Here is a 19,796-nt window from a genome sequence, read left to right on the forward strand (position 1 = left end):
GGAAGGAAGGAAGGAAGGAAGGAAGGAAGGAAGGAAGGAAGGAAGGAAGGAAGGAAGGAAGGAAGGAAAAGAAAGAGAGAAAGAAAGGGGGAAGGACGGAAGGAAGGAAGGAGGGAGGGAAGGAGGGAGGGAGGGAGGGAGGGAGGGAAGGAAGGAAGGAAGGAAGGAAGGAAGGAAGGAAGGAAGGAAGGAAGACCAGCTCCTAAATGCTGAAGTAACAGTACAATAAGGAACCACATTCTCACCTGCCACAGTAATAATCAACAAATGTGAGAATCACCAATGGACACTGAGACGCCGGGTAAAATATGGCTGGAGAACGAGACACTCACGCTGATCACCTGCGATGGTGTATTCACAACCAAGGTGGAAGCCCCTTTATGATGGCAAAATCTGCTGAGCTCCCCGAGCCAGGTGCTCAGGCTCCTCTCCCAACCAGCCGCTGTCACGGGGGATCATGCTCTCCCTGAGAAGCGTACAGCACCACCCATGCACTGCCTCCTAACCCAGCCATGAAAACACAGTCAGGAAAACCCAAATTGAGAGGCATCCTGTAAGATAACTGGCCCAGACTTTTCAAAAATGTCAATGCCATAAAAAAAACAAAAAATAAAAGGCATAGAGAAACTGTTCTTGATTAAAATGAGATTAAAGAAACCTAATGACTAAATACAAGGCATGACCCTTGACTGCATCCTAGAACTTTTTTTTAAAAGCTCCGAAGAAGGCCGGGCACAGTGGCTCATGCCTGTAATCCCAGCACTTTGGGAGCTCCAAGCGAGAGGAGCACAAGGTCAGGAGTTCGAGACCAGCCTGGTCAACATGGTGAAACCCCATCTCTACTAAAAATACAAAAATTAGCCGGGCATGGTGGCAGGTGCCTGTAATCCCAGCTACTCAGGAGGCTGAGGCAGGAGAATCACCTGAACCTGGGAGGTGGAGGCTGCAGTGAGCTTGGATTGCGCCACTGCACTCCAGACTGGGCGAAAGAGTGTGTCTCAAAAAAGAAAAAAAAACCTCTAAAGACGACCACGATGGGCATGATTGGAGGACATTTATGATGCGTACATCAGCTCGCAGCACAAAGCAATGCCGCCATTTTTCAGTGGGACAGCGTCCTCGTTCTTGGAGACACTGGCCGAGGCACCTGGTGGGAAGCCTCAGGATGGCTGCCCCCAGCTGGGAAATGGTTCGGAAAAATACACGCGAGTGCAAACAGAGAGAAAGCAAACGTGATTAACTCCATCACTGAATGTAGATCCGCGGGTGCAAACAGAGAGAAAGCAAACGTGATTAACTCCATCACTGAATGTAGATCAAAGGTATAAGAGTGTTGCCTGTATGGCCAGGCGCGGTGGCTCACACCTGTAATCCCAGCACTTTGGGAGGCCGAGGCAGGGGAATCATGAGGTCAGAAGTTCGAGACCAGCCTGGCCAGCACGGTGAAACCCTGTCTCCACTAAAAATACAAAAAATTAGCCAGGTGTGGTGGCACACACCTGTAGTCCCAGCTACTCCGGAGACTGAGGCAGGAAAATTGCTTGAACCCAGGAGGTGGAGGTTGCAGTGAGCTGAGATCACGCCACTGCACTCCAGCCTGGGGACAGAGCAAGACTCTGTCTCAAAAAAAAAAAAAAAGTGTTCACTGTACTAGTCCTTTTTTTCATTCATTGTGTTTACAACATTTTGTAGGTTTGAAAACTTCAAAATAAAACATTGGAAAAATACATATCTAAAATAGAAAATGGGTGTGACAAGAGAAAGGCGTGAAGACCCGCTTCATTTTCCCTCACCTCTCAGGAAAGTCAAAAGGTTACTGAACCACCCAGCCAGGGCACCTCCCCGACCCTGGAGCACTAAACCAAGCCTCTGCCTCCACATCTCTCCCCATGCCTGCCTGAGCCCTGGTCCACTCTCGCTGCCCCGGCGTCCATCCCCTTCTGGCCTTCCTTTCTTTTTTTTTTTGAGATGGAGTCTTACTCTGTTGCCCAGGCTGGAGTGTAGTGGCATGATCTTGGCGCACTGCAACCTCCACCTCCCAGGCTCAGGTGATTCTCCCGCCTCAGCCACCCCCAAGTAGCTGGGACTATAGGCACCTGCCACCATGCCTGGCTAATTTTTGTATTTTGAGTAGAAATGGGGTTTCACCATGTTGGTCAGGCTAGTTTCGAACTCCTGACCTCAGGTGATCCGCCCGCCTTGGCTTCCCAAAGTGCTGGGATTATAGGCGTGAGCCACTGTGCCTGGCCCTGTTGTGGCCTTTTTTACAGCCAGCTCCCTACAGAATTGCAGGCCTAGGCCGAAGCTCAGTTTTCCAACCTGGGCTAGGCCCGATCTCGCTTCACTATAATCTGTTGCCACCAGAAAATGACTTCCCAAAAGCTGCTTCTGTGAGATCCTTTTTGTCCCATTCCACAGCCTAAAAGGATTCCCAAGAGCTGCCAGGTGAGGCCTTGGGACCCACCCAGGCCTTCTGCGTTCATCGTTAATTGACCTGACCTTTCTGATGGTTTCCCAGCCTGCTCACATCCAGCCACATACTCACCCCTGCATCAACTCATTCACTCAACAATCCCTGGGCATCTGTGATGCAATCTATGACCCAGTCTTCAGGTTCACCGTGTACACAGGGAGAGATATGAAAACCACCAATTACAACATGACACGAAGGGTTCCACAGAGGACTGGGTAGAAAGCTGTAGAAGAGGATGGGCTGGGAGTCCGGAAATGAAGTTATGAACCAAGCCTCAACAACACATAGGCCTGGCCAGCTATGGCCTGAAGCGGTGGAGAATGCCACAAGTTTAAAGAGAACAAAGGTAGCCGGGCACAGTGGCTCACACCTGTAATCCCAGCACTTTGGGAGGCCAAGGCAGGCGGATCACCTGCGGTCAGGATTTCAAGACTAGCTTGGCTAACATGGTGAAATCCCGTTTCTACTAAAAGTACAAAAAATTAGCCGAGCATGGTGGTGCATGCCTGTAATCCCAGCTACTCAGGAGGGTGAGGCAGGAGAATCGCTTGAACCCGGGAGGCAGAGGTTGCAGTGAGAGGAGATCGCACCATTGCACTCCAGCTTGGGCAACAAAAGTGAAATTCGCTCTCAAAAAAAAAAAAAAGGGAGCAAAGCATGTTCAGGAAGCCCTCACACTGAGCATGGGGAAGGCGTGAGGACTGCACTGGAGACTGAGGCTGGCCGGACAGGCAGGAGCCAGATAACATGGCTGTGTCGGTCATGAAGGAGTTCCTGCTTTGTACTGCAAGCCATGGCGGGCGTTGAGCAACAGACTGGGGTGACCAGATTTTGGGAAGATCACGCTGGGCTCGAGTGGTGCAGACAGAGTCCTGAGAGGGAAGGAAGTGGATGGGGAGAGGTGCTGCAGCTGCCCGGGCGACAGTGAGCTAGGACGAGCAAGGTGGTGGCAGTGCAAGCAGAAGAGAGTAGAAATGTTTCAGGAATGCCCAGGAGGCAAGGATGTAGCTGAAAGGTTATCATGGGATGGGGAAGAGGGGAGAGCCATCCTCGTCCCTCTGGCTCAATTCCTCATGATCCCAATACCCAGCATGGACACCCCCATCCAGCTCTTTGCCCTGTGCCTGCAGGTTTCCACCTCCCTCCTCCAAGCCCTCCCTGTTCACCCGGCGACCTCAGCTCAAGACCCCGCTTTCATGAAGCCCCTCTCTGCAAACTCAGCCAATTGGTAAGTCTGACAGTATTTGATTATATCAGCAGACTCAGCCTCTAATGTTTAAGGCATGCACGTCTACCAGCAGCTGAGAGGCTGGTTGTGAAGATGCAGCCACTGATATCCCCCATGGTGACCCCAGGGGCTGGAGTGCAGTTGGGAATCGCAAGTGCTCAGATAGAACTTCTGATGTCCCAAACACTGTTCTCGATGTTGACACAGTAAGTTGTTTTATTCCTGAAACAGCCCTGCAAGGTAGGGTCACCCTTTTTAAGATGAGGAAGGCACAGAGAGAGCAACTTGCCAAAGATCATATAGCTAATATGTTGTAGACCACAGTTGGAACCTAGGCAGCCTGTGCATTTAACTGCAACGTGATGCCGCCTCCCGGCAGTGCCTGATGAATGCGTGATGACTTAGCCATGTGCTCAGGGTCCCGTGACACCAGGCCCCTGTACACCTCACACCTCCATGCCTCTGCATACGACACTCCCTTTGTCTGGAAGGTCTGAGCCACCTGGTCCAGCTGACAAACACCCTCACGTTCAACCCTCAGTTCAGACACCTATGTTGAGTGTTCCCAACAGTCGCCATCCCCAGTCCCTCAGGCATATGGGTTTAAAATTCTAAACTCCACATGCTGGGCCCAAGGGAGCCTGGACACAGCCCTGGCACAGCACTTACTGCACGTGTGTGTCATGTCTTGTTCCTACCCTCACAAGTCTGTGGCGCACAATCTGCAGGGACCAAGTCCTATTCATGTTGGTCTCTCTAGTGTCAATAATAACCATGGGTGTTGAATATTAATTGCACTACACATTGGCAGAAGCATGACTGCTGATCAACACAGGATGAAGGAGAAGGAAATGAGAAAGGAAGCAATGAAGCAAAGGAAAGGAGGAAGCAGTGCAGGACAACAGTGGTGTTCTTAGTATGCACCCAGCCATTTCCTAGCTCCACCTGCTGACGGGGCCGGGACATGACACCATGGTGACAATGAACACACTAAGCAGCTGGACCTTGGTCTCTAAATACCATCCCCAGTAAAGGCCTCCTTGGAGAAATGGCTGGTCCTAGGGCTGGGCTGGGGAAACACAAGATGAGCCTATTGTACCTCGTAGTGCCAGAAAGCAAGGACGTGGCTCAAAAAAGGAAAGAATAGGGCATGTCAAAGAGGCACAGAAGCCAACCTCAAAGAGCAGTGGTTGACCCAGGCACAGTGGCTCACATCTGTAATGCCAGCACTTTGGGAGGCCAACATGGGAGGATCACTTCAGCCTAGGAGCTAGAGGCCAGGCTTAGCATTTAGCAAGGCTCTGTCTCTACAAAAATTTTAAACTAGCTGGGCATGGTGGCATATGCCTGTAGTCCCAGCTACTTGGGAGGCTGAGGCAGGAGGATTGCTCAAGCCCAGGGGTTTGAGACTGCAGTGAGCTATGATTTGCACCACTGAACTTCAGCCTGGGTGACACAGTGAGACTCTGACTCACACACACACACAGACACACACACAAAATTCTTAAGCTCACATTACTCCAAAAAAAAAAAAAATCATCCCTGCTCTGGGTGAAGTTGGGTGTGACAAAATGAGACAAGGGATTGTCTCAGGCTGGACAAAGCCACATGTCAAGCACCCAGCAAAGCTGGGGACCATGGAGCTGGGTCCACTCCCCACAGGCTCTTGCTGTCTGTCTCCATCACCCAAGCCCTGTGCACGTGTCTGAGTGCACTCCATCTGTGCTGCAGGCCTCCCTCCTGCTGTGGGCCCATCTCTCCTCCCTGCAAAGGGCAGCGGAGGGTTTGGGCCACCTGCTCCTGGGGCTGTCTACCATGGAAAATCATGCAGCCAGCAGAAAGCGCATCCGCTTCTCCCGAGGGTGGACTCTCCTGGAAGGCCCACGCCCCTGCGCCTGCCTCTTCAGAGCAAGCCAGGCCCTAAAACTCCTTCCTTCAGCCAATGGCCAGACGCCCAGAGAGGCCGGGAGCTAAGACACAAATAGCGCAGCCTGGGATGCTCACGTGACCCTTCCAGGCCTCTCATCTGCGTGTGTGTCTGAGGCCATGACATGCTGAGCACCTACTATGTGCCAGGCACAGCGCAAAGTGACTCAGGTACAGCATCGTACTTAATTCTCACAACTCTAAGGGTGGGAACTGACACTGTCACCATCATCAGTGAAGATCCCAAGGCCTAGGAAGTTTGAATAACCCGCCCAGGGTCACTGGCAAGCCAGAGCTGGAGCATGAATCCAAAGTCATGTTGGCCAATCCAAGGAGTCGTGCAGTGCAGACTCACCGGAGACCACACCTGTGCTCAAGTCTGGCTCTGCCACTTAACAGCTGTGCCACCTCGAGCAAACATCTCTACTTCTCTGAACCTTACTTTCTGTACAATGAGAATACAATCGACCTGCCTAACTTGCTGGGGGTCTTAGGAGAGGCACAGAGACAGCACTTGGCTGCCAGTGGGCACCGAATACAGTGAGTTTTTATTGTTACTGTTATTAAGCCCCGTCCTGGGATATCTGCTCATTTGGTTTGGACGCTTGTCCCCTCCAAATCTCATGTTGAAATGGGATCCCCAGTGTTGGAGGTGGGCATAGTGGGAGGTGTTTTGGTCACGGATCCCTCCTGAATGTTTTGGTGCCCTCCTGATGGTGATGGGTGAGTTCTGAGTTCACACGAGGCTGGCTGCTTAAGAGTCTGGGACCTCCTCCTGCTCTCTCTTGCTCCCGCTCTCGCCATGTGACGTGCCTGCTCCCCCTTCACCTTCTGCCACGGATGGAAGCTCCCTGTGACCCCTACCAGAAGCAGAGGCTGGCACCACGCTTCCTATATGGCCTGCAGAACCATGAGCCAAATAAACCTCTTTTCTTTATAAATGACCCAGTCTCAGGTATTTCTTTAGAGCAGCTCAAGAATGGACTAACACATGTGCCCACCCCTCCAATGCCCTTCCTTGGTGCCAACCCACCCTGGCATGACTCCCAGATGCAAGCGGCCAGTAAGGAGGCTCCCTGCTGCCCACCCAGAGACCCACCTGAATCCTCTGTCATCGATGTAGCAGTGCGCGGCGGAGACCAGCCAGGTGGGAGAGATGAGGGAAGCACCGCAGACGTGGCCCTGGCCCAGCGCATGCAGGCTCACCTGCCAGGGCCACTCGCCCTCATCCGCATCTGTGCCCCCAACAACACGAGCCTGTCTGGTGAATGACCGCAGCCCACAGTCTGCAGAGGGGGGCAGGGAACCAGAGGACAGCAAGTCAAGGTGGGGACGTCGAACCCCAAGGGGATATGCGTGGGTGCCAGGAGACCCTGTGTGGGGAAGCCAGCTTTTGGCATGCACAGCACTGCTGGAGTGGCCAGGGCATGAGGGACCCCCAAAACTATCTTTGAGCTTCACAGACTCCCTTCCACCATGCCCCTCCTTCTCCCCGCTCCCAAATTCAAACCCGCGTCTTCCCACCTCCCCCTCCCTCACAAATGCAGCGAGGGCCTCCGGAGGCCGGCTGCTTGGCTTCACTTTGATTTGGGTGTCATCTGCCTGATTTGACGTTATCTGGGGCGTCACAGGAGAGGGGGCGGCGTGGAGCAGGGAGAAGCATCTTTGAATGCTGAGGGACACAGCTCTCAGAGGGACGAATGGACCACTGATGTGAGGTCACAGAATAGCTGCAGCTGTGCTCAAATCGGACCTGTGGCCAGCCAATGCTTCTGAAACATGGAGACTGCACATTAAAGCATGGGCGGGCAAGGGCGAGGCCCTGCCTTGGGCTTGGGTGAGCTGGGCTGCTCTTCTCCAGGCTACTCCCCTACAGCTGTGTCTACACAGCAGGGGCCAGCAATGCACTGCAGCCACGACCTCGCCATGCTACAGAAGCCCTGAGATGCTGGCTGTACGGGCCCTTCTCCAAGACCAGAGCCAGCCCGTGGGGTGGTGCCTTCCTGACAACTGGCAAGGCCATCCTTTCCTCCAGGAGACGCAAGCACAGAGCTGCTAAGTGAGGTGCTGGTGGGATTGCGCCTCCAGGTGCGCCCTCTGGTGGGCACCTCGCACAGTGAACGACCTGCACAACCGTACTCAGATGCCCTCCAGGTGCGCCCTCTGGTGGGCACCTCGCACAGTGAACGACCTGCACAACCGTACTCAGATGCCTTGCTCACCGCAGTCCTTCTCATCTGAGCCGTCGCTACAGTCCTTCTTCCCGTCACACTCGGGGTTGCCCTTGCTCAAGCAGAGCCCGTTGAGGCAGCGGTAGGTGTGTTTGGTACAAGTGACGACGTTCACTGTTCAAGGAGGAGGACACAGGGAGGGGATCAATTCCTCTGCAGCATCTGACCAGAAGCCAGAAACCACCAACGGGGCCTCATGGCCCCTGCACCTTACCCCTCACCCAGGCCTGCCCCACCCAGGCCCACTGGCCTCCCAGCCCTGCCACAGGTTCTCCACCTTCCGGAAAATTCTCCCCGCACCAGAGCCCTTTCTCATCACACTTCACCCACAGGTGGTCTGTGTTCATTAAACTCGGGGCATCCTGTGCGTGGGTGTGCTCAGGGCAGCCTCCTCCAGGGGCGAGGCCCTCAGCAGGAAGGTGGGCGGGGCGGGCCTCACCTTTGGTGCAGGAAGCCTCGTCGGACCCGTCCCCACAGTCGTCCTTCCCATCGCACTGCTGGCTCTTGGGGAGGCACTTTCCATTGGAACACCTGAAGGTCTGGGCGGGACAACCTGGAGAGGCACCGGGACTCAGCCACCAGGAGCCACCCTGAGCTGCCCCGCCCACCCTGAGCTGCCCCGCCCACCTGCCCGCCCCGCCCCGGCACTCACTGCACCCCTGTTCGTCGCTGTTGTCTCCGCAGTCGTTCACACTGTCGCAGACCCAGAAGAGGGGCTTGCAGAACTTGTTCTTGCATGTGAACTGGTGGGTGGCGTCGCAACCTGGAGCGGGGTAAGGGGAGGGTCGGCCGTGAGGCCCTCATCACCCACTGCTTCCCCAGGATGCCCAGGCGATCAGAGCTACCTGGGGACCGCTTTCCGATCTGCGGAGAGACCCAAGTGGCCCTGCTCCACCAGCTGCCAAGCTGACCTCAGCACTTCCGAGACACCCCACCACCTGCCCCACAGAGGCCAAGATCTCCATATGGCAGGGTGGGGAGGGAGGCCAGAGGTCTCTACACAGGGCCAAGAGCAAAAACTCCCACCACCTCCAGCCTTTCTGCCTCGGCAGTCAGCCAGCAGGGCCATGGGACGCAGGCAGGGTGGGGAAGGAGGGTGGGGAGACCAGGGCTCCCAGCCTGACTCACTGCAGTTGAGCTCATCGCTGTAGTCGGTGCAGTCGGCCCAGCCATCACAGCGCATCTCCTTCCGGATACACCGCCCCGTGCGGCACGTGAACTGCCCCGGGCACGCTGTGGGCACATGCAGGCCTGAGGCCCCCAGCACCCACCCACCTCCCTCCACTGGCTCCCGGCTCCCTCCCTCGGGCCAACCTCCCAGCCACAAACACAGAGGAGCAGGGTGGGTGCTGTGGCCCAGGGCAGGGGTTGCCTAGGCCCACCAAGGTGTGACAAAGGGGTTCCTGCACCTGCAGCTAGTGTGGGAAGGGGGCTGGCCACAGACCCCAACCTGGGCTGGCAGGGTCCCTCCCCACCACTGAGGATCGAAGCTCAGGAAGCCCCGGGTGCCCTGCAGAGAGGCCGGCTGGTCGCAGGCCCTGCCCTGCCCTGTGTGCTGGGCCGCCTGGGGACCCCGAGGGCCAGGCCCCGCCTGTGAGGCTCAGCAGGTCCCCGATGCATGCGATATGTCCTGTCCAAATGCAGTGCGGCATCGCGCTTCCTTCACTCTAAACATTTCCCATATTTCAATGTTTCTGAAATCAGGAGGCATCTGACCACTTTGCAGATGACAACGTTGTAAGGAGGCCATTGTCACCACCTCGGCACAGGTAAAATTCAGTCACAGGTAAGTGTTTAAATCAAAGGTGTCGGTTTATCTGAGTGTACTTTTGGCGATGAACAAGGCCCTTGAATTTTACCTCAAATTTGGATTCCTAAGCATAGTTAAATGTCTTCCCAAGGTTATTCTATGTTGCAGGGTTGAAATAAAAACACATTGTGTATGTGGAGGAACCGCTGCTCACAGAGCCAATGGTACTTCCTAATGCGTCTCACAATTACCCTATGAACCTAACGGTGCCAACAGGCCACAGAGGCAAGATGATCCAAGTCACCGTGAAGGTGGGCCTGAGGGACAGATGGCAGGGGAGCTCAGATGAGGGGCGTCTCCAGCTGCAGGTACCTCATGCTGGGACTGTGACCCAGAAGGAAAGGGCACAGTGTGCACCAGCGCTCATAGCCAGCCTGCTTTAATTAATGCATCAAAGGTAGCGTGTTTTCCTCGCGAAGGTACGGGAAGGGTGAGATGCTCTTACATTCTCCAGCATCTTAGAATCAGCAAAGCATGATGCTAACGAGATGCAGGGTAGACAGAACATGCGGGGCAGGCTGCCCTCTTCCCAACAGCGTTCACTCACGGTCACTGGAGTCGTAGGAGAGGTATTCAGCTAAGAACCCGGTGTCGGTGTAGGACTGATCTGAGTGGAAGCGAACTGTGATCTTGTTGCTGTTGCTGGTGACGACGAACTGGGACCTCTCTCCGCAGTACCTGGAGCGGAGGGGGGGCACAAGATGAGGAGGGACAGCTGGGAGCTGGGGGACTGGTGGGACCCCTCCCCCTGCAGCATGGGCCAGGTAGCCCCCATACCCCCGGGGACTCACTTCTCCCCGTTGATCTCCACGTAGTCCTTGGGGCAGGTGCCCGTAGGCACACCAGGCTCCAGTAGGTAGAAGAATTTGAAGCGCACCTTCACGTGCTGGTTGTTGGGTACCTGAGGGAAGAGAGGCTGCTGGGAATCTGTGGCTTCCCTCCCTCCTCCCTGAACCTGAGGACATCAAAGGGAGGCGGCGGCATGGACCAGGGAGAGACGGTTTGCCTTCCATCACCAAGACAGGCTGGAAAGTTCTCCCAGCGTTTTTTGTTTGTTTTCGTTTTTGTTTTGTTTTTGCTTTTTTTGAGATGGAGTCTCACTCTGTCGCCCAGGCTGGAGTGCAGTGGCAACATCTCAGCGCACTGCAACCTCCACCTCCCGGGTTCAAGCGATTCTCCTGCCTCATCCTCCCGAGCCTCTGGGATTACAGGCACATGCCACAACGCCCAGATAATTTTTTTTGTATTTTTAGTAGAGATGGGGTTTTGCCATGTTGGTCAGGCTGGTCTCGAACTCCTGACCTCAGGTGATCTGCCTGCCTTGGCTTCCCAAAGTACTGGGATTACAGGCGCCAGCCACTACACCTGGCCTCTTTTCTTTTCTTCTTTTTTTTTTTTTTTTTTTTTGAGACGAAGTCTCGCTCTGTCGCCCAGGCTAGAGTGCAGTGGCAAGATCTCGGCTCACCACAACCTCTGGCTCCCAGGTTAAAGCGATTTTCCTGCCTCAGCCTCCCGAGCAGCTGGGATTACAGGCACGGGCCACCACACCCGGCTAATTGTTGTATTTTTAGTAGAGACAGGGTTTCACCATGTTGCCCAAGCTGGTCTTGAACTCCTGACTTCGTGATCCACTTGCCTGGCCTCCCAAAGTGCTGGGATTACAGGCATGAGCCACCGCACCCGGCCCTCCTGACATTTTTAAAGAAAGGAAAGGGAGGCAGCTCGGGCTGGGATGGCGTGAGCGGCACAGACTGGTGACTCTCTTCTCTCACACACCTTCTTTGATTTCCTCCTGACGGCACCTCTGAGACCCAGGCACTATCACCCTCACTTCACCTGGGGGCAAGCTGAGGCCCACGGACCTTCAGCACCTGCCCAGGTCGTTCTGTCACCTGACAAGGAGCTAGGATAAGAGTCTGGGTCTGCCCAACACTGCGGGGGAAGACCTGACCCCCAGACACATGGTCTCTTTGGGATTTGTTTATTTGTTTTTGCTGTTTTTGAGACAGGGTCTCACTGTTGCCCAGGCTGGAGTGCAATGGCACTGTCATACTCACTGTAGCCTTTAACTCCTGGCTTTAAATGATCCGCCCATCTCGGCCTCCTGAGTAGCTGGGACCACAGGCGTGCACCACCATGCCTGGCTAATTTTTGTATTTTTTTTTTTTAAAGATGAGGTCTCACTATGTTGCCCAGGCTCATCTTGAATTCCTAGCCTCAAGTGATCCTCCCGCCTTGGTCTCCCAAAGTGCTGGGATTACAGGTGTGAGTCACCACATTTGGCTGCCTCTTTGGGGTTAATAAAGGATCTCCTCTTCCCTTTCTTCTGTCTTCCTCATTTGCCATCCACCTCTCTCTCTCACACACACACACACACACATGCACACACATGTACACATATGCAAACACATGCACACACATGTATGCACACATACACACAGGGAGACATACACATGTGCATACACATGCTCACACGCACACACATGTTCACATACCCCATAGTTCCTACCTCAATGTTCCATGTGCAGTCAGTATTGGGTGGGTAGTGGCCCGGGTAGTAGGGGCTGTTGAATGTCCCCTGGGCTTTACGTAAGTGGCCTCCACACCCTGAGAGGAAAGGTGGGAGAAAGCAAGAGGATCAGGAACCTGCCCAGCCAAGCAGGCAGGCGAGGACTCTGCAGCCTGAGGCCTGGAGCTGCCTCCTGGACGCCTGGATGCTGCGCAGCAAGTGCACAGCCAGGAAGGCCGGGTGTCGGGTGCCGAAGCTTCCGGAGGGCTCCTGACCCAGGCGGTCGGCCAGATGCCTTTGGCTCAAGTTTCAGCCTCTGCTGCTGACCTAGGCCAGCTCCCCAGCCACAGGGTCCAGCCTGTGGCCTCCTAAGCTCAGTCACCCCCACTAAGGCCTTCCCCTTCTCCGCGGCCCACGGGCAGTTCCGCCCTGCCCTGCCCTTCCTTACTGCTCCTCTTAGGCAGCTGGAAGAAGGTGGCCTCAAAGCCGGGATGCCGCCGCTCCGTGTTGGTTATCAGTGTGATGAGCAGGACGTTCTGGGAGGAGAGGAAGGTCAGGTTGTAGGAGGGAGGGTAGGTGCCACACAACCTGTAGGGGCAGAGGGTGGGCATCAGGAAGAGCCGGCAGAACCCAAGCTTTTCACACGCCCAAACCAGGCTCCCAGGCAGAGGTGCCCGAGGACCCCATCCCTAACTCTGGTCCCATCCACAGAGGGCTAAGAATGGAGTCACAGAGACCTTCATTCAGGTAAGCCCCTCCCCCACACAATCACTGATGGAAGGAGTTAGTGATAAATGGTTCACCTTTGTTTAAAAGAGCAACACCCAGCCGGGCGCAGTGGCTCATGCCTGGAGGCCGAGGTGGGTGGATCACCTGGGGTCAGGAGATCAAGACCAGCCTGGCCAACATGGTGAAACCCGTCTCTACTAAAAATACAAAAATTAGCCAGGTGTCGTGGCGCATGCCTGTAATCCCAGCTCCTTGGGAGACTGAGGCAGAAGAATCGCCGGAACGCAGGAGGCGGAGGTTGCAATGAGCCAAGACAGCACCACTGCACTCCAGCCTGGGTGACAGAGCGAGACTCCATCTTGAAAAAAAAAAAAAAGCAACACCATAGACATGATACATGCCCACAACAGAGGATTTACTACATAAGCTGTGGGTTCAATCAGAACAATAGCAGTGGTAACAACCAATATTTATCAGGAACATGCCAAGGTCGGGCCTAGAATCCCAGAATACTGGGAGGCCCCGAGGCAGGAGAATTCCTTGAGGCCAGGAGTTTCAGACCAGCCTGGGTAACAGAGTGACACCTCATCTCCATAATCAAAAAAACTAGCTGGGCATGGTGGCGCTTGCCTGTAGTCCCAGCTACTCAGGGGCGAGGCCAGAGCCTCAGGAGCTCAAGGTTGCAGTGAGCTATGATTGTGCCACTGCACTCCAGCCTGGTCAACCAGGACACTCAAAAAAAAAAAAAAAGAAAGAAAAAAAAAAGAGGAACATGCCTGGCATGGTTCTCGGTGCTCTTTAATCTATTAACTCACAATCTTCATAACAGGTCTATGAAGTAGATACTGTTATCCCTGTCTCAGAGGTGAGGAAACTGAGACACAGAGATCTTCAGTCACTTGCCCAACATCCCATGGTTAATAAGTGGCAGGCTTAGAATTGAAACTCAGGCATTCAAGCTCCAGAGTCCACACTGCTCACAACCATATCATCCTGATTGTGTCCCCTCCTTCTAAACAATGCAACTTTATAAAAACCCTGGGAGACAGGGTGACTGATTTGGAAAGATCATCATAATATACTTCATTTGTTAAAGCAGGTAATGAAACTGCATGCATGGGATAATCCTATTTCTTAACACACACACAGCAAAAAAGGCGGGGAAAATAGACATCAAAACTTTGGCCAGGTGCTGCGGCTCACGCCTGTAATCCCAGCACTTTGGGAGGCCAAGGCAGGCGGATCACCTGACGTCAGGGGTTCGAGACCAGCCTGGCCAACATGGTGAAACCCCATGTCTACTAAAAATACAAAAAAAAAATTAGCTGAGCGTGGTGGTGCATGCCTGTAATCCCAGCTACTCGGGAGGATGAGGCAGGAGAATGGCTTGAACCCAGGAGGTGGAGGTTGCGGTGAGCGGAGATCTTGCCACTGCACTCCAGCCTGGGCGACAGAGCCAGACTCCGTCTCAAAGAAAAAGAATTAACAGTAGTTATTTCTAGGCAGTAAGATGACGAGTGACTTTAGTCTTCCTTTTGCTTGTCAATTTCTTTTTCCCACTGGGACCATGTACTTCTTTGTTGTACAATTAATAAATTAGAGAGATGGAAAAGAAGTCCTGGTTGCGAAGCTGTGGCAGCCGATGGTTCTAGATTATTCTTGGCCTGAATTTTAGCCCATTATTAATCATTAAACGTCCGCCCAGCTCATTTCCATAGTCAGCCACAGAAGGCTCTGGCCCAGCGAGTGCAGGAGAGGCAGCTCACCCACCACGCACAGCACCTCTGCGCAGTACGCTCCGCCCTGACGTGGGGTATCCCACAGGTGCATTAACCATGCCTTTCCGTTTTCTGTAATGCGGGTGCTTTGACATCTGGGGCCCTGCTGACTGTGGAGGGCTGGCCAATGCTTAGAGATAGGAAAGGACTCACCTGCAAGCAAACCTTCCCTATACAAACCCACCCATGGAGGGCCCAGCCCCACCTCCTCCAAAAAGATCTCACACTCAGGGCCACTATTCTTTGCCCTAACCACCCCAGACCCAAGTATCAGAGAACTAGGAACAGCTCCTGTGCCCCAGAGCCTACTGAAATTATTCAAACAAGTCAGTTCTAAACCTCTCACCCGGATTTGTCTTGCCTTTTCTGTGTACACCATATAAAGGCTCTTTTGGTTGTTGTTGTTTTGAGACAGAGTCTTGCTGTGTTGCCAGGCTGGAGTGTAGTGGTGCGATCTTGGCTCACTGCAACCTCTGCCTCCCAGGTTCAAGTGATTCTCCTGCCTTGGCCTCCCGAGTAGCTGGGATTACAGGTGCCCGCCACCACACCCAGCTGATTTTTGTATTTTTAGTAGAGACCACACCCAGCTGATTTTTGTATTTTTAGTAGAGATGGGGTTTCATCAGGTTGGCCAGGATGGTCTCCAACTCCTGACCTCAAGTGATCCAGCCGCCTTGGCCTCCCAAAGTGCTGGGCTTACAGGCATGAGCCACCATGCCCGGTCCTTAATAAAGGCTCTTGCTTACATTTTCCCCTCATTCCTGTTACCCCTTGACCATCCTAGTGCTTCCTCATGTAGCCTGAGACAGGGTCTTGCTCTGTTGCTCGGGCTGGAGTGCAGTGGTGCAATCACAGCTCACTGCAGCCTTGACCTCCTGAGTTGGAGATCCTCCTGCATCAGCCTCCTGAGTAGGCATACACCACCACACCCAGCTAAGCTTTTTATTTTTTATAGAGGCAGAGTCTTGTTGCCCACGCTAGTCTCAAACTCCTGGCCTCAAGAGATCCTCCCGCCTCAGCCTCCCAAAGCGCTGAGATTATAGGCACGAGCTACCATGCCCGCCAACAAAATTGTCTTTTCAAAGGCAGTCATCTCCTGATCTGTTGGCCTTCATATAGCTTAATAACAAAGCCTACATTTTACAGCTGGGGGCAGAGCCTTCTCTCTGGTAGTTCAGGGGGCGCACCCTGCACAGGCTAGATTTGGTATCTGGGGACCACAGAGCCTTCCTCTGCCTTGCCAAGGCTAAGAAAAATCACCTCTCAGACTCCACTGGAGCTCCAGCTGAGGATCACACCACACATGCCCCTTGCTGCCTGGACGTTTGGCAGTGGCCTGTGGCCAAGAGTCGTAAACTGTATCCCAGGACTGTGCTGCAATCCGTTGAAGAAGCTGGCCCCCATGGGGCAGCTGCCAAGCTCCCACAGCCCCACCCGCCCCCCGGGGTACTCACTGCACCAGGGCGTGGGGCTCCATGGGGCTCAGGGTGTTGTACACCGTCACCAGGTCGCTGCCGCGCTCATCACAGGACGCGAGGTCAAAGCTGCGGAAGGTGAGGCTCAGCACTGAGTCGGCGTCCCCCCGCAAGGTCCACTGGCAGCGGGCATGAGCGGGGTAGGGGCTGTCAGGGAATCCGGGCGTGGTGAAGCGCATCACCTCGACACCGCGGGCGTGCAGGGCAAAGCTGCAGCTGTCTGCACAGGAGACAAGAAGGGCGTGTGTGGGGGCAGGACTGGGCAGAGCTAGGGGGAGAAACCTGAGACCTCATGGGCCTGGCCCCTTTGAGATGCCCCAGGCTGCCCTGGGCCTCAGGAAATCAGGAAAGGGGCTTCTCAGAAGGGCCTGGAAGAGGAAGGGCCTGGAAAGATCATCATAGTATACTTCATTCAGAGGGACATGCACTGGGGACCCCACTGGCTCAAGGGCATCTGGCCACATCCCCCCTCTTCCCCACCCAGAGGAGGAGGTGGGCACGATACTTACTGTCCTGGGTCCTCTGTACGGTTTTGGGGTCAGTGGCTGAAGAATAAGAAGGAGAATAAAGAATTTCCTGATACAATCCATTTCCTTATTCCTGCTTCCTTATTATCTAAAGGGAGGTGCCCGGCCAGCACGTAATCTTCTCTCTGGTGCACTGGGCCCTGGGAGTGCCGGTCCCCTGCAATGGTCCAGGGCCCAGCCCCACTCCATGGAAGGCTGGCCAGTCCCATGCCCACCCCTGGCCCTCGGACTCACGGAAAGCCACCACTGAGGTAACCACAAAGGACTTCAGGGAGCGCGCCCGCGGGGGCAGCATGACTACGCGTTCCTCGGCCATGACGCGCTCAGCCTCCTCCACCAGGTGCTGCGGGATACTGAACTCAGACCAGTAGTAGGCGATGACACTGCCCTCGCTGGGGAGAGAGCAGGGGCCTGAGGCGGAGCTCTGGGCCCCATTGCCCCCACGTGCACTTACAGCGACTCCAGGGCGCATGGGCCGCTCAGGCCACCCGCGGGGGCCCACCTGGGCCCTCCATCTGCAGAGGCTCTGCCCCAGCTCCTCTTTCGTGTCACCCGTCTTCCCACCCCAAAGCAAGAGGACTTGCCCTTTTGCCTGCTGCTCTCAGTCTCATCCCCAACCAGACCAATTCTGGAGGCCGCTCAGGGGTAGGAATGAGGCGGGGGGAACCCACTGGAATTTGGCCACAAGTGAGGACACCCCGAGTGTCACCTTCCTGAGCCTGTTTTCTGACCTGAGAAAGGAACTGGGAATGCACCTGCCACACAGCATTCCCCAGAGTTCAAACGAACTAGCAAAATAAAAAGCAGTTTGAGAATAAAGTCTATTTTTTTACAAAAGTATGCGTGAAAAACTGTACAAGCACAGAAAATATGGGGACTCATTGAAGCCTGCCTCAGCGCCCCAACTCCCCCAAACCCACATTTGGAAAAACAACAAAGAATCACAGCCATTCCTGGCATCATGCCAAGCACTTCACAGGCCTTTGGGCAGCTCATCACAGCAACAGTCACCTTTGCCGAGGGGCAGAAGAGGCAGGCTGCCAAGTAACGCACAGGAGGACACGGCGACGACCCTCCTTGGTTCTCCAGGCCAGGACCTCCAGCACCATCTCCTGCTTTCCGCCCCACACACTGCACCCCGATCATACTCCCAGCCAGTCTGGGATGCATCCCACTGAGCCTTCTCTCTGCACCCACCTGAAGGCTGTCACGGCCGACTCCTTGTGGTAGGGGCCCAGGAACGGGACCCCGCTGTACAGCAGCTTCAGCTGAGGAAGGGCAGAGACTCAAGGCGGGTCCCACACAGCGATGACGCTGCCCTAAGCCCGGGCTGCCCCCTCCCCTCCGGGACTCGGGGCCCCGTCCCAGATCACCCCCATCCCAAGGCCCTGGGAGCACAGGCGAGGTATGTCCCTCCTGCCCAGCAGGTGTGACACCAGGGCACACAGCCAGGCAGAGCTCTGGGCAGGCTGCACTCACCGCGTCCTTCACCTTGCTGGCCAGGCTTACAAACTCAGTGGAGTTGGAGTTCTCGTAGGCATCCACAAAATTCTCATTTGTGATCCTCAGGTAGCCATTGAAGATCTTCTGGACACGCACGTCCCGGTCTGTGTGAGACCAGAAGGCGCTCGGTCAGGGGAGGCGGTACCACCCCTGCCTGTCCCTCGCCATCCACAACGGGGAATGAATGCCGGGAGGGAGCAATGGGCCAGCCCTGACTGCTTCCCATCACTCCCCATCGGGGTTCCAGAGAGGCCAAGAGACCCTCGTGTCCTCAGTAGGCGGCCCTGGGTCTGTCCACTGAGGGAGGAGGGACAGCCACCCCCTCCTCGTCCTCCCCGGAGCCAGCCCCCGCTTTACTCACACTGCAAATGCCACACTAGGAAGCCGATCCCCAGCGAGACCAAGAGGAGGCCGATCAGCACGGCGGCCAGCACCACCCAGCGCCCCGGGCCATGCTTTTCCACCTTCTTGACGTTGTTGACCGGCAGGAACTCCACGCCTTCCTCCAAGCCATTCACTTTCTGCCGGGAGAGAGGTGCCACCACTCAGACCCTCTCACCCCTCTCCCCCTGCGCCCCGCTGGAGAAGATGTTCACATTTTGTGAGGTCCGGCTTGGGTGAAAGAAGAAAGCAGGGGCTTGGGTGAGAAGAAGGGGGCTTCCCCCAGAGGCATGGGGACCACTGCCCAGAGCGCAGACTCCACGACATGAACCCCGGGCATGCTCTGGAGGAACATGAGGTCGGCCTTCCCGACCACGCATCTCAGGGTCTGGACAGCACCAGGCGATCACTGCTTACGAATTGTTCATTTAAATTAAAATGCAATGAAGGGCTGTGGAAACTCGGTCTTCGAGGTCTTCCCTTCAGTGAATCATCTTTGACATAGGTGGGTGCCCCGGCCCGGAGAGGGGCCCCAGGCCAAGACCATGACTGGCAACTATGGTGCCCCTGTGCAGACTTCTACGAGCAGGCACTGCTCACTCGGACACAGCCCCTACCAGATTCAGTCCCCCATCACCTGGCCCAGGAGCCTGTGGCCAGCACTCAACTGCACACCCTACCCAGTGGCCTTAACCAGCCAAAAGTAAAAAGGTGCTGCCGTCGTGGAAAAAAAACTGCTCTGTGTTTAACCTTGGGAACCCCAGTCCAGGACCGGAAAGCACAGTGGGAGGCCCACTGTGGGAATCTACACCCATGCGCAGCCCCAAGAGAAGGAAAAGCAAACAAACCAAATGCCCAACAAACAGGATGGTGACTTCCCTGGGGTCCTCCCTGCCAAGGGTATCCATGAGGAGGGGCCAGAATACAGAGGGGCAGGTGGGGTGTCTGCTGCCCACAGTGACGGACTGGCAAAGGTTTCTGCCCACAGCACATGCCATCTACCCGCCCTGAATCCTGGGGACGCACCATGGCCTGGCGCTGTGGCACTTTCGGTTTAACTACCTCACACCCCCTCAATATGGCTCACAACAAAAGCAACAGCCCATCCCAAACCCATATGTGTTGGCCCTTTCAACAGTTTCCTGATGTCGTTCTGGTGGTGATCTCATAATTCGACAGTGTAAATTTAAGCTGACATGTCTTGGTTTGTGACATTTACCCACTAG

At 55.0% G+C, this 19,796-nt stretch overlaps 1 protein-coding gene across 1 annotated transcript in view; it reads right to left on the bottom strand.

Annotated features, from left to right (window-relative positions):
- The window catches only part of ST14 (ST14 transmembrane serine protease matriptase), a 52,972-nt gene that overhangs the window by 4,531 nt on the left and 28,645 nt on the right, over positions 1-19,796 (bottom strand). Inside the window, exons 2-16 of the mRNA XM_017871171.1 lie at positions 18,551-18,710; positions 18,166-18,293; positions 17,884-17,954; positions 16,921-17,078; positions 16,669-16,704; positions 16,139-16,379; positions 12,626-12,765; positions 12,178-12,275; positions 10,460-10,569; positions 10,216-10,346; positions 8,987-9,091; positions 8,511-8,621; positions 8,298-8,411; positions 7,850-7,972; positions 6,727-6,913 (exon numbers count right to left, since the gene is read on the bottom strand). Coding sequence (XP_017726660.1) covers positions 6,727-6,913; positions 7,850-7,972; positions 8,298-8,411; positions 8,511-8,621; positions 8,987-9,091; positions 10,216-10,346; positions 10,460-10,569; positions 12,178-12,275; positions 12,626-12,765; positions 16,139-16,379; positions 16,669-16,704; positions 16,921-17,078; positions 17,884-17,954; positions 18,166-18,293; positions 18,551-18,710 — 1,913 coding nt within the window. The remainder of the gene's footprint in view (positions 1-6,726; positions 6,914-7,849; positions 7,973-8,297; positions 8,412-8,510; positions 8,622-8,986; positions 9,092-10,215; positions 10,347-10,459; positions 10,570-12,177; positions 12,276-12,625; positions 12,766-16,138; positions 16,380-16,668; positions 16,705-16,920; positions 17,079-17,883; positions 17,955-18,165; positions 18,294-18,550; positions 18,711-19,796) is intronic.

Source organism: Rhinopithecus bieti, unplaced genomic scaffold, assembly GCF_001698545.2.
Source record: "Rhinopithecus bieti isolate Rb0 unplaced genomic scaffold, ASM169854v2 scaffold_5750, whole genome shotgun sequence".
Classification (NCBI taxonomy): domain Eukaryota; kingdom Metazoa; phylum Chordata; class Mammalia; order Primates; family Cercopithecidae; genus Rhinopithecus; species Rhinopithecus bieti.